At 41.6% G+C, this 13898-nt stretch overlaps 1 protein-coding gene across 2 annotated transcripts; it reads left to right on the top strand.

The window, feature by feature from the left end:
* The first annotated feature begins 1384 nt into the window (after positions 1 to 1384).
* On the top strand, positions 1385 to 12374 carry zbed4 (zinc finger, BED-type containing 4). Of its 2 annotated transcripts, none has more exons than XM_034163081.1 (3): positions 1385 to 1615; positions 7255 to 7376; positions 7550 to 12374. In XM_034163081.1, exon 3 carries the CDS (start codon positions 7753 to 7755, stop codon positions 11512 to 11514), a length of 3762 nt encoding a protein of 1253 aa, XP_034018972.1. In that variant the 5' UTR covers positions 1385 to 1615; positions 7255 to 7376; positions 7550 to 7752; the 3' UTR covers positions 11515 to 12374. The 2 variants fall into 2 exon arrangements, with proteins under 2 accessions (XP_034018972.1, XP_034018973.1); XM_034163082.1 differs by lacking the exon at positions 1385 to 1615 and adding an exon at positions 1643 to 1732.
* Positions 12375 to 13898: the final 1524 nt, after the last annotated feature.

The following is a 13898-nucleotide window of genomic DNA, read 5'->3' as shown; positions in this document are numbered from 1 at the left end:
ACTATATGTAAAGACAATCATTTATACAAATTCTTGCAGTCGGGTATGCGTCACTTACGACGAAAAATTAAGCGACTAGAACAATAATTATTTGCCAAGTTGGAGTTGAAGTCGCCAATAAAATCAATTTAATGGACAATGGTTTATTTTACGGCTTTGAAAAGTGACCAAATTGTATGTTTTTGTACTGAGTTCGGCAATGTTTTCACCGAGTGATAAACGACCACCAGGGGGCACTGCCAGATGACCTTGAGAATGATCACTTTTACAGCCACTTTTCGTATTTTCTACATTGATTCAATGTCAGACTTCCAGCATGGATCAAGATCATTTCGGCCGCTGGGTTTGTCATTTAAAAGGGTGGAAAATTGGACAAACTAAATGTAAAGACAATCTTTATCCAAATTCTTGCAGTTGGGTATACGTCACTTACGGTGAAAATTAGGTGAGGATTCGTGCTTCCGTACACAAGTGCAACTAGAACAATATTTATTTGCCAAGTTCGGGTTGGAGTCGCCAATAAAAACAATTTAATGGACAATGGAATTTAATGCACAATGGTTTATTTTATGGCTTTGAAAAGTGGCCAAATTGTGTGTTTTTGTACTGAGTTTGGCAATGTTTTCACCGAGTGAAAAACAACCACCAGGAGGCACTGCCAGATGAATTTGAGAATGATCACTTTTACAGCCACTTTTTGTATTTTCTACATTGATTCAAGTCAAACCTCCAACATGGATCAACATCATTTTGACCGCTGGGTTTGTCATTTAAAAGGGTGGAAAATTGGACAAACTAAATGTAAAGACAATCTTTATCCAAATTCTTGCAGCTGGGTATATGTCACTTATGGTGAAAATTAGGTGAGAATTCGTGCTTCCATACACACATGCAACTAGAACTATATTTATTTGCCAAGTTGGGGTTGAAGTCGCCAATAAAATCAATTTAATGGACAATGGTTTATTTTACGGCTTTGAAAAGAGACCAAAATGTATGTATGTTTTTGTACTGAGTTCTGCAATGTTTTCACCGAGTGATAAACGACCACCAGGGGACACTGCCAGATGAATTTGAGAATGGTCACTTTTACAGCCACTTTTTGTATTTTCTACATTGATTCAATGTCAACCTTCCAACATGGATCAACATCATTTTGGCCGCTGGGTTTGTCATTTAAAATTGTGGTAACTTGCCAAAAAGTACAGTGTTGTTTAAGCCACTTTTGGTTTTCCAGAACAACCACGTGCTGTCATATGTCACACCACTGACATGCACTCTACAGAGTGCTCCTCTAGCTCACACAAAAATCTAACCGTTCAGCCTCAGACATTCCCGGCAGCTACTTTTTTTTTTTTTGTGAACACCAACATGCCTGGTTGCGTGACACACGACGATCCGCGGCCCGGCTGCGGGTGACATCACATCACTAACGCGTTTCGTTGCTTCCGTCCGACGCTGTGTGGAGCTGCTTCGGCCGATCGCGAGCCGCTGCTGCTGGCAGACAAAAGCAACAAAGTGAAGCCCTTCTCCGGATCAACCGAACGTGCCAGATTTAACTGTTTACGAGCCGAAAAAGAGAGAAAAGCTGCGGATCCCGTCACTTTACTACACGGTGAGTGCGCTTCGTCGGTTTAAGGCAGCAGGTTAAACGTGGTCACGAAGCCGCCGTTTGATGTGGGTCTGATCCGGATCCCCAAACGGGTCTGATTAGGTTCTACTGCCTCGCCAGGTTAGCTTAGTGTGTCCTGTGTTTTGTGTGTGGCCTAGCTGGCAGCTAACCAGCTAGCGGCGGTGTTGTCCGAAGTGGACCAAAGAGCATTCACTTACCGTTATAACGTTCCAAAAAATATAATAATAATAATAAAGATTTAATTAAAAAACCCGACATTCGTGGAATTCATAGCCTGGGATAATTTTACTACACGTCACGCCGCCAGACGAGCTTTTGGCTGCGACTTTGTTTTTGTGAGTGTACGTTAGCGTCGCGGCTAACCTCGTTAGCATCAGGATAGCCACTGGCCATGTAGCATGTAGCCTTTTTGGAGTGTTTTTATACTTATCGGTGCGAAGGTCGCACATGTTTCAGCACCTCCTGTTAATCTTTTGTTCGGGACTAAAATAATAATTAAAACGGTGGGGAAAAACTCGTTCGTGTTGGCTATTTTCTGCTGTCCTCTAATCTTTCTGCAACGCTCTTCTTCAACCAAACCCGGAAACACTGTCACCGAATAAACGGTGACCTCGACGTTCATTCTTAATTTCATATTAAAATGACCACTTTTTTAATTTGTATTGATTTCGATCATTAAGTGTGGCTTGTTACACGTCTGACGGGTTTGATCCGTGTGTACTTTAGTTCTTTGAACTGACCCTGTCTTCAACTTGTCCTGTATTTATCCAACGTCAACATGCTTCTGGACTAGTAGGTTCTGTTTGATCAGAGAGCTTTTTTGTTTGTTTGTTTGGTTAGATCGAGTCACCAACCCAAGTGGTGACTGATTTCCAGAGAGACATTAAGAGATTTGTCTGTGAAAAGAAGCCCAAAGGAGGGACTTGACTCTTCAAAAGAAGCCCCCTTAAGTGGTTTTCTGAAACTGTTCTGTTTAGCTGTTATCTAAAATTTCCCATTGTTTTGATCCGAGACCGACAAGAAGGGATGCTGAGAGCGTGCACACCTGTTTGTTGAAAGTTTATCTTTTTCATGTGAGAGGATGTTTCATTTGATCTGTTCTCTGCCATTCTTCAATCTTGATTGTTGGCCGTTTAGCCGACCTGTGATCCTGATGACCAAACTTTGATCCATATTGCTATTTTTGTTCCTGCTTAACCTGTTCTGATACGGTTTGCAATTGTCTTGCGATTCTGACCTGATTGCACTCCCTTTATCCTAGTCGCTTGTCTTTCTCCCTGACAGCTGAGCTTTGAACTTTGCCAAGGAGGATATGTTTTTGTCTCTTTTTTTTTGCTGTCTGATGTCCTTGCTTTGATCCTGCAGTCAAGATTAAAAGAATCTGGATCAAGTTTCAGGCAGCACAGTGGCTTTGTGGTTTAGCACTGTTGCCTCACCGCAAGAAGGTTGTGGGATCACATCCCACCTGAGGCCTTGGTGTGTGGAGTTTGCATGTTCTTCCCATGTTTGCGTGTATTCCTTCCGGGTGCTTCAGCTTCCTTCCACATTCAAAGACATGATTAGATGAATTGCAAACTTTGAATTGTCCGTAGCCTTATGCCCTATGACTGCTGGGATAGGCTCCAGGGCCCTTAATTGGAATAAGCAGGTGTAGAAAATAAATGAATGAATGAGGATCGAGTTTCAGATTGCGATAGCTGGGCTAATCACAATCCTGATTACAGAATCAAAGGAATCACAAGCAGCGATCAGAGGCAAAATACCCCGTGATTTGGATGTGCACCAAAATATAATCAGCTCTTCCTTGACCCAAGGCCTGCCTCTCCTCCAAAATTTCATTGAAACCTGTTCATGCCTGTTTGAGATAACAATCAAGCAGCAGTAAATACATAGCCTCCTTCACGGAGATATAACCGGTAATTATGCTGTCAGAATGAATACAATTTCAAGTATTCATCACTTTATAAATCTTTCTAAAGTCTGCCCTGTTCATGCATACATTTTACAAGCTGGTGTCATTAATAATAATAATAAAATACTGCCTTTGTATTAACAAATGAGCTTTTATCCAACATGTTATCTTGTTGTTGGACATATTTTAATAGCATTTTCTTCAGCAATAATCATAAGTGATCCCTTTAATCTGACTGCTCCAGTATTTCTGGTAGCATTTTCTTTAAAGAATCTTAGACAGACATGAAACAATTATAGCATATCAAGAGTAGAGGGAATCAGTAATGGCTGGGAACTCTGTTCTTTCCTAAAGTTCTATTGTGTTCTTAAACTTTGAGACCGACTCTAAAGTTTACTGAGAACATTCGGGTACTCGGCCCTACCGTGTAACACGATGCACTTGTTTTTCACACATTTATTGTACCTGCAGGTTTTGATTTAGCCTCCACTTGAGAGATCACATTTTTTTATCGTTTTTCTGCCAGTGTCGATTTTGTGTTTTACCCTGTTTGGCTCAAGTTTTTTTTATTATTATTAATTTGTAGATTTTTTTTTTATTTTATTTTTTTTTATTTAAAAAAAACCTGATCCTGGTGTCATTAAATAGTAATTAAATTGTGCTGTGGGTGGGAAGGGATCAGGTGTTTGCAGCAGCGTTTGATCTCTGACCTGCCTGACAACTAAATAATACGGAATATCTCTGCTAACAGTGGTGTTTATGTCGTGCGTGAGTGACAGTAGTCGGAGATATTTGACAGCTTTAAGACTGTTTGCTATTTTTCACCCTCAAACAAATTATTCTATTGGAAACAAGCCTCTAAACCAGTGGTCTCCAAACTATTCCAGAAAGGGCCAAGAGGGTGCTGGTTTTCTTTGCAGCCACTGACTTCGCAGGTGATTTCACTGATTAACATCCCTTTGAACAGGTGGGATGAGTTCATCATTGAAATCACCTCCTGAAGTCAGTGGCTGCAAAGAAAACCTGCCCCCTCTTGGCCCTTTTTGGAATAGTTTGGAGACCACTGCTCTAAACCCATGGCTCCCAAGATTTCTAAACTTGTTTTTGGGGGAATGAAGGGCCAAAATTGCTTGAGATAAGTGGACCTGGCAACATGCTTGTGAACATTGGTGAGAGCAGAACCTGTCTAGAACAGCTGCCCAGTTTGGGGCCACATTTGGACCAACTTACCTTTGCTTTGGCCCACCATGACAATTTTTTATTTTAGATTTACAGTATTAATTTCCAATATAATCCATTTAATTATGTATAAGTTTGTCAGTGTTGGCCTACTCTCAGTTTGCTTGGAGTCACCACTGCAGATCTGGCATGGCATCATGTCTTGATAATAGCTGCCGTGTGTGTTGTGGGATTTGTTGTAGCTCTGCCGAGTAAAGGAGTAACTTCAAAGCAAATCACTGTTTTAAATCAAATGACATCTCTTTCTAAACTTTGTAAAACAGACTAACTAGAACCGACCAAATCTGTTTTTCCCCAAAATGAGATGCCCTCCGTTTCGTCAGGGAGAACTTATCCCGTAGTCACAGTCTGAGCACAGCAACGCTCCAGGCGTGAGTATTGTAGGGGAGGCTGGGGCTAAATTTTAAGTAAAGCCATTGTTTTTGTTTTTTTAATCTTTGTTACAGCCATACTTTAAAGCCAAAAGAAAGAGGCATCAGATCAAGACATGGAAGAGTGTAGAAATGTGTGTCACTGCACAGGAGCTAATTTATACACAGCAGTTTACTATATGAAATCCTTACAAATGTTTTTTTTTTTTACTTCAAAATTAATTTCTGATTACGATTTTGAAGTTTAAAAAAACACCAAAGAAGGCCCTTTATAAGCCCATAAAGCAAATGGTTCAGCGAGGTCGAAGCTAAAGCAGTCCCCGAACCCCCGGCTTCTTAATGTGATTTTTTTCCATCCCTTTACGCTGAGAAAAAATCCTGCTGTGAGGCAAGAGTGCTGCCATAACGCAGTAACTTCTGCACCTCTGCTCTAAAAACTACTTTGTACTTTATATGTAAAAGAAAAACAAATGCTTACAATCAACTATCGTCAAATGCATTTAAAGGTTTTACGTCTTGGTTTTGCTTTTCAGCCGTTTTGGCCACGCCTAATTTTTTGCAGAAGAGTTCAAGGGAAACAAACGAGATAAGTCGAACCTGGTGCAGCACCTGTTTGGTTTGTTTTCTGACCTGTTCTGCTCCACTGGGGCAAAAGTTGAGCAAAGCTGTATTTCAGGCTTAGCTGGGGTCTAAAAATCCAATCAACTGTGCTTTTATCTCTTGGCCTGGGTGTCAGAACATTTTCTGCTCATCGCGTTGGAGGTGAAACAGTGCCAACAGCCACTCTGTGGCACACTTTTGATTTGACTGAAACCATTTGTACACTCAACAAAAATATAAACGCAACACTTTTGGTTTTGCTCCCATTTTGTATGAGATGAACTCAAAGATCTAAAACTTTTTCCACATACACAATATCACCATTTCTCTCAAATATTGTTCACAACCCAGTCTAAATCTGTGATAGCACTTCTCCTTTGCTGAGATAATCCATCCCACCTCACAGGTGTGCCATACCAAGATGCTGATTAGACACCATGATTAGTGCACAGGTGTGCCTTAGACTGACCACAATAAAAGGCCACTCTGAAAGGTGCAGTTTTATCACACAGTACAATGCCACAGATGTCGCAAGATTTGAGGGAGCGTGCAGTTGGCATGCTGACAGCAGGAATGTCAACCAGAGCTGTTGCTTGTGTACTGAATGTTCATGTCTCTACCATAAGCCGTCTCCAAAGTCGTTTCAGAGAATTTGGCAGTACATCCAACCAGCCTCACAACTGCAGACCACGTGTAACCACACCAGCCCAGGACCTCCACATCCAGCATGTTCACCTCCAAGATCGTCTGAGACCAGCCACTTGGACAGCTGCTGGAACAATCGGTTTGCATAACCAAAGAATTTCTGCAAAAACTGTCAGAAACCATCTCAGGGAAGCTCATCTGCATGCTCGTCGTCCTCATCGGGGTCTTGACCTGACTCCAGTTCGTCGTCGTAACCGACTTGAGTGGGAAAATGCTCACATTCGCTGGCGTTTGGCACGTTTTGAGAGGTGTTCTCTTCACGGATGTTGCGAAGGAGATGTGTTGCACTGCATGAGGCAAATGGTGGTCACACCAGACACTGACTGGTATCCCCCCCCCATAAAACAAAACTGCACCTTTCAGAGTGGCTTTTTATTGTGGACAGTCTAAGGCACACCTGTGCACTAATCATGGTGTCTAATCAGCATCTTGATATGGCACACCTGTGAGGTGGGATGGATTATCTCAGCAAAGGAGAAGTGCTCACTATCACAGATTTAGACTGGTTTGTGAACAATATTTGAGGGAAATGGTGATATTGTGTATGTGGAAAAGTTTTAGATCTTTGAGTTCATCTCATACAAAATGGGAGCAAAACCAAAAGTGTTGCGTTTATATTTTTGTTGAGTATATTTAATGAAGACTAGGATACAATTTCTACAAAAATAATGTATGATTTTTGAGTAATTTGTGTAGCTAATACAAAGTTTTACAGAGTTGTTTTTGAAACAAACCACAAAATGGGTTAAATTTTTTACTGATTATCAGCGTTGCGGTTTCTTGTCATAATTCAGGAGATGGATCGTTCCACAAAGGCCATGGTCCAGAAAGATGGCTCCTTGGAAAGACCCAAAGGCCAAGAAAGACCTGCACCTGCAAATGAGACAGTCTGTCTTCACAGAGACCAAAACTAAAGGTATCTATCAAATGTTTCTACTTTTATCACCGCAAAGAGGTGTTTTACGTTGGTGCAAACCACACCGTCGCGACTTCCAAAGCTTGTAAATCTTTGTTAAAGATTTTTCCCTGAAGATTTTATTTTAAATGTTTCCCCGAGCATTCTGTCTCACCGTCTCCCTTTTTTCTTAGGTCCTGTGTGGAGAGGTGGAGCTATCTGAATCCTAAATGGAGGAGAGAAACAAGCAGGCAGCCGGTGTCCTGGAGAGCCACACGCACGTCGCAACACCTGCTTAAGAACTGCACTATTGATTTACGTGGAAACAAAAAACAAAATTTATTTGCTTTGGACAACGCGTAGCTGGTTAATCTTCAGAAACCCTTGTGCTGCTGTCATGGACGGGGAGGAAGAAGTGTCTCACTTGAGCGACGATATGCTCGACGACTCCGATAGCTCCATAGAACATAAGAAAAGGGAGGCAAAAGAGAGCTGTCTGAAAATCGAGGGCCAGGACGGCTACGTGTTCAAATCGTACAGCATTAATCCTCACGAGGCAGCAGATGAGAAGTCATCTGTTTGTTCCTCAATGACACTGGACAAAGATGCTTTTGATCCTATCCATTTATCTTCTCAGGGTGACCAACTGTTGGACTCAGACAATGCAAAAGAGATGGATTCAGCTTCTCCCACTCTTGTAAGCAAATATATGAACGCACATCTTGAGGGAAGGACAGAAAATGGGAATTATGAAAATGGGAACGAATCAGGTCAACATATTAAAGAGGAGATTGGGGAAGTAAACGGTATGGAGGATGATACTCAGGACTATGAAAGGCTAGACTTTGGTGGGCCATTTGGCCCTTTTGTAGCGCGGGACGGTGATGACTATAGTAACTTACTAAGTGGATACACCAGTACCCTTTATGACGTCGCCATGGATGCTGTCACTCAGAGCCTGCTGTCATCTATGAGGAGTCAAAGCAACCCAAGGAAAAAATCTCCTGCATGGAATCATTTCTGCATATCCCCACGAGACAGTACCAAAGCAATCTGTTTATACTGCATGAAAGAGTTCAGCCGAGGCAAGAACGAGAAAGACCTCAGTACCAGTTGTTTAATGAGGCACGTACGAAGGGCTCACCCCACTGTGCTCCTACACGATGGAGGAGACGCCTCCTATAATCTAGCTAGCTCCTTTGCCTCATCTTTGATACCTCCCTCCCCAAGCTCACCAAAAAACGGAGATTTGACAACTATTACACCTGCCTCAAAGAACACATCACCGTCCACTTCCTCAGCTGAAAACTCTGACATGTCATCCAAAGAAGTGTTACCCAAAGTTGAACCACACCCAGACCCATTTGTCAGTACTGACCCCATTTGCAACACGCTTTCGTCCTTACATTCCAATGAGAACATTGTTGAAGAAATGCCTGATGGAGGGCCTGAGCGTCTGTCTGGGACCCCAAAAGGTTCTAGTTCCCGCCGGAGATCAGCTGTATGGAAACACTTCTACCTTTCACCTGCTGACAATTCCAAAGCAGTATGCATCCACTGCATGAACGAGTTCAGTAGGGGTAAGAACGGGAAAGACCTTGGCACAAGCTGTCTTATTCGGCACATGTGGCGAGCCCACAAAGAGGTCGTGATTGAGGAAAATGGACAGGGCAATCACATTCCTCCACCTTACACAAACCCACCCTCACTTCTATCCCGCACGCAGCTACAGGAACCACTGGAAGTAAAAAAAGAATCCCTTCTCCCATCCTCGCCTGAAACCATATCGGACGGATTACCCCAAAGTATGGAGGAAGGCATGGACGTGAAAGATGACTGTGATGAAGTGCTGCATCTCTCGGCACAGGAGTCCTCTCTCAATCTCCCCTTCAGAGTCCAGGGTGAGGACACACCCCTATCTTCCTCACCGTGTCACCTCTCTGAGGGTCCCAGCCTCAACCAAGATCATTTGGTGTTCCAGCAAAACAAGAAGATCATGAAACGGGTGAAATCTGAAGTGTGGCACCATTTCATTGTGTCGCCAGTGGACCAGTTAAAAGCACTGTGCCGCTACTGTCCATGTGTCATCAGTCGGGGGAAACGGGGTGACTTTGGTACAAGCTGTCTGATGAGGCACCTTATGAGACGCCATCCGGATGTTCTCAAAAACCAAAAAGGCATAGACGACAAAGACCCTTTCCCTTACCCCTATGGTAATCTCACTCCAACAGACGCAGTTTCAGCCAAAGAAACTGAGACTCCCCCCAGTGAGCAGCAGCCACCAGCCCTGCCTGTTTTTAGTAAAAAGACGTCAAAACTGTGGAACCATTTCTCCATCTCACCTGCTGACCCCACGAAGGTGGTTTGTTTGCACTGTAGCCGCACAATAAGCAGAGGCAAAAAGACTACAAACCTCGGCACCAGTTGCCTTTTCAGGCACATGCAGAGGTTTCACGGACATGTTCTTGAAAGTAACAATACTATCTCAGGTGACGTGCCATCTGCTGAAATTCACGTTAAACAGGAGCGCCTGGATACTTCTGTTTATGAACAGAACCACGAGAGATTTGATGAACAACACCCAGTTGCCAAAAAAATCACCAAACTTATCGCAGAAATGCTCGCACTGGATCTTCAGCCATCAGCCATGGTGGAGAATACCGGTCTGAACAGACTACTAGAGTACCTCCAGCCCCAGTATTCTCTACCACAGTCGTCTTATTTTACCAGCACTGCCATACCAGATATGTACGAAAGGGTGAAGGACGTCGTGCTGACACATTTGAAAGAGGCTGAAGGTGGTGTTGTCCACTTTACTGCTAGTATTTGGGTCAGTAGCCAGACGAGGGAATACCTTACCCTCACTGCCCATTGGGCAACATATGAATCAAGTGTCAGACCTCAAGGTCAGGACTTTCACTGCTCCGCCCTCCTAAGTGTCTCACAAATAGACTGTGATCAAGATATGCACAACATCCCAAAACAGCTAGAGTATCTTTGGGATTCTTGGATCACATCATCTGGTTTGAAAATGGGTTTCACTGTAACTGACAGCAACACCATCAAAAACACCTTAGAGGAACGTGGGCACATGGTCATGCAGTGTTTTGGCCACACCATAGACCTCATAGTCAGTGAAGCCATAAAGAGCCAGAGAATGGTTCAGAACCTGCTGAGTATCGCGCGAAAGATCTGCGAACGTGTGCACCGCTCGCCTAAGGCAAAGGAGAAGCTAGCTGAGCTCCAGAAGGTCCACCAGCTGCCAGAGAACCAGCTGATTCAGGATGTCCCTTCTAAGTGGATGACATCTTTTTTCATGCTGGAGCGGCTGGTGGAGCAGAAGAACGCCATCGACGAGCTGTCGATAGAGTGCAGTTTCAGGGAAATGATCAGTTGCGATCAGTGGGAAGTGATGTTGTCAGTCTGTAATGCACTGAAACCTTTTGAAGTTGCCTGCAGGGAGATGAGTAACCGCACCGCCACTCTGGGACAAGTGATACCACTCATTCACATCCTCAATCGAAAAATAGACATGTTGTTTGATGAGACTGTAGGGATAGACAACATGCTCAAGTCTTTAAAGGAGGCAATGGTGAGCAGGATGTCTTCAACTCTGCACGACCCACGATACACCTGGGCAACAATGCTGGACCCGCGATACAAGACGTCTTTATTCACAGAGGAGGAAGCTGAGCAATGTAAACAAGCCCTAATCCAGGAACTGGATTTGTCCTTTTCTACCTCAGTTGCAGACTCTTCGCTCCCCAATGGCTGCAATGAGGTCCCCATCACGTCCAACAGTTCCCTCTCCAACAAGGACAGCCTCTGGTCTCTAATGGCTGACATCCGACAAAAAATAAAGCACGACGAAAAGCCAAAGTCTTCAGAGCTGGCAGTGCTGGAGTACCTTGAGGAAGACATACTGGATCAAAGCTGTGACCCTCTCGACTATTGGAACCTGAAAAAGTTCTTGTGGCCCGAACTTGCCAAAGTAGCTGCCCGTTACGTGGGCTGCCCTCCCAGCATTATCCCAGCGGAAACGCTGTTCAGTACAGCTAGCATGAACTGTTCCCTAAGTCATCCCTGGCCTTTACTGGAAAACATGGAGGGTCTACTGTTCCTCAAGGTCAACCTTCCTTTGATTTATTTTCAGTACTGATTAATAATTGAGCAGCAACTTGAAAACCCTTAATTAAGGACCAAGTTATACAACTGTGAATTTTTGTTTTTTCTTTTTGGGGAAAAATGTAAAATTTTTACACTGATAAATTTATTATGAAAGTTAAGTAAAGGCCAGGTATGAGGTTTTATTGTATTCTGTGTACTACTGTTAAACACTGTCAGGCTGCTGATGATGGGGAAAAATAAATCTCAGCCAAAAGTGTATCAGGGAGGGAAGGATTTTCTGTTTTATTTTTATTTTTTTTTAACTAGCTGTAGGGGTTGGTGTGTGTGTGCGTATGTGTGTGCTTGTTAAGTGATGTATTTGTGTGTCTACTCTCTCCTTGTGCCTTATCCAAAAACTACTTCAGGTCAAAAACGCTGTAAATATTTTTTTTTAATTGTGCAGATTACTTCAGGATGCTTCTGATTACGATGGCATATCGCTTGACTAGAATTGTTTTTCTAAATGAAAACATGGCCCAAAAATAAATGCTGTGACTATTTTAAGTTAATGTTATTTAATTTCTAGTGTGACTTTGTGGCTCATGGTACCGTTATTTAGAATTAGACACTTTCCCCCCCCCCCCCCTTTGTTTGTTTTTTTTTTTTACAATTGCTGAAAAGTTTTAATAAGATCCTGTATAATATTGCTGTTTTTTCAGAATAAGATGTTCATTTGTTTAAGCACAATTTAAGTTTATGTCCCGGGGTTTAAATTATGGGTTTTGTTATTGAGTGAAATGATGTACTGTACATTTTTATAAATGATTTCTGAACTTAATTTCATAAATGTATGACAGACTGGAACCATAAAATTTTTGTGGTAACTTGTAAATAAAGGTGTTCCATGCTTCATTTTTTTAAATTTATTTTTTAAAGACCGTAAAGGGAGCTAGTGTGCAGAACATTAGTAGCAAAACAACGGTCACCTTTTATTCATTTATAAAAAATGACGTTTGACAAAACTCATGTATTCCACACACAATGCTGGCACCCAGTTTTGTCCCATTTGGTGTCCCCAATGTTTTTCACATTCTAAATGTTCATAAACCATTAACGGGACTTTATCCTGGTGTTACAGTGAATGATTGACTTTATATGACAACATGGGGAACCATAAATGAGGAACATCCTGACTCATGTTAGCTTTATGTTATATTTATTCAGCTCTGCCAATGAGGTAATGGTTTTAGTGTCATTTGTCTGCCTATTAGCAGGATTATGCAAAAACTGTTATCTGATTTCTTTGAAAATCAGTGAAAGGGTGGGATATATGCCAAGGAATAACCCATTAACTACTAGAGTGGATCCAATGGAGGGGCAGATCCAGGAATCTTGAACATTGCGAAATTATCAAAAAAAAAAAAAAAAAAGCTTATTGGTAATATCTAAATGTTAATGTCTACGTTATCTCGAGAAATTAAAAATGTTGAAAAATGCCCTCGTAATGTTCTAGAAAATGGAACAAAATTCTTGCATTCTTAATGTGATCTGCTCCAAAAGTAAATTTTTTAAGTTAGTTTCAAATTTCAAGAAAATCTTTAATTTTGTGGAAACCTGCTAAAGGTTCTCTAACAATACAGGTACGAGCTGTTGGAGTACTTCATGTAATTACCACAAATTGTTTTTCATCCTCTTGCCAACTGAAATATTGCTTGTATATGATCAAAAATCAAAAAGTAATTAATGATGTAATGATCAAATTAACCACAGTCTCTCAGAAATCTCAGTCTCACTGGTGTAAAATCAACATGGGCTGTAATTACTTAGTAATTTAGTAATTCCACACAAAAATAAGCCACAGGCTTCCAGGTCACCCTTTCAGAACATTCTGAATAATAAAACATCCAGTAATTGAGATCCAACCTTTTTCAAAGTACAAATCTATTTTTTTTTATTGTTGACAAAAGCATTTCTGTACAATTTGGCGCTTTTTTAAAATTCCCCGCCGCCCCCGTAAAATCTGGAATTTAATGCCTCGGGTTATTGTTTGCTATCAAATCTTAACAAATTGAGTAACTTTAACCACAACAAGGTTCTTCAAATAACCCCAAACCATATAAATACACAAAAATCTGATATAGTCACTGCTTCACGATAGAGCTAAGGTCTGTTCATGTTCTAACCTTGTGTTTCCCATTTATGATTTTTGCTAAGATTAGTCTTTTTTATCGTTATTCAACCACACTGATAGTAACTGAGATTTTTGAGTTTTACTGTATCGTTACATTTTTGTTTATTTCTGTTTTTAAAACTAGTTCAGTATATGATTTAAAAAAGAAAAAAAACTTGATTTTGAGAGCATTATGTATGTTCAGAAGTGCACATGCATTAGCTATATATATATATATATATAACATTGCTATTTTTTTTTTTTAC

Source organism: Thalassophryne amazonica, chromosome 22, assembly GCF_902500255.1.
Source record: "Thalassophryne amazonica chromosome 22, fThaAma1.1, whole genome shotgun sequence".
NCBI classification, from domain to species: domain Eukaryota; kingdom Metazoa; phylum Chordata; class Actinopteri; order Batrachoidiformes; family Batrachoididae; genus Thalassophryne; species Thalassophryne amazonica.
Note: the sequence above shows the minus strand (reverse complement) of the source record. Positions and strands in the feature narration are given on the sequence as shown.

Coding starts and splice junctions, on each gene's coding strand:
- zbed4 (XM_034163081.1), top strand. CDS start 7,753: ATGGACGGGGAGGAAGAAGTGTCTCACTTGAGCGACGATATGCTCGAC.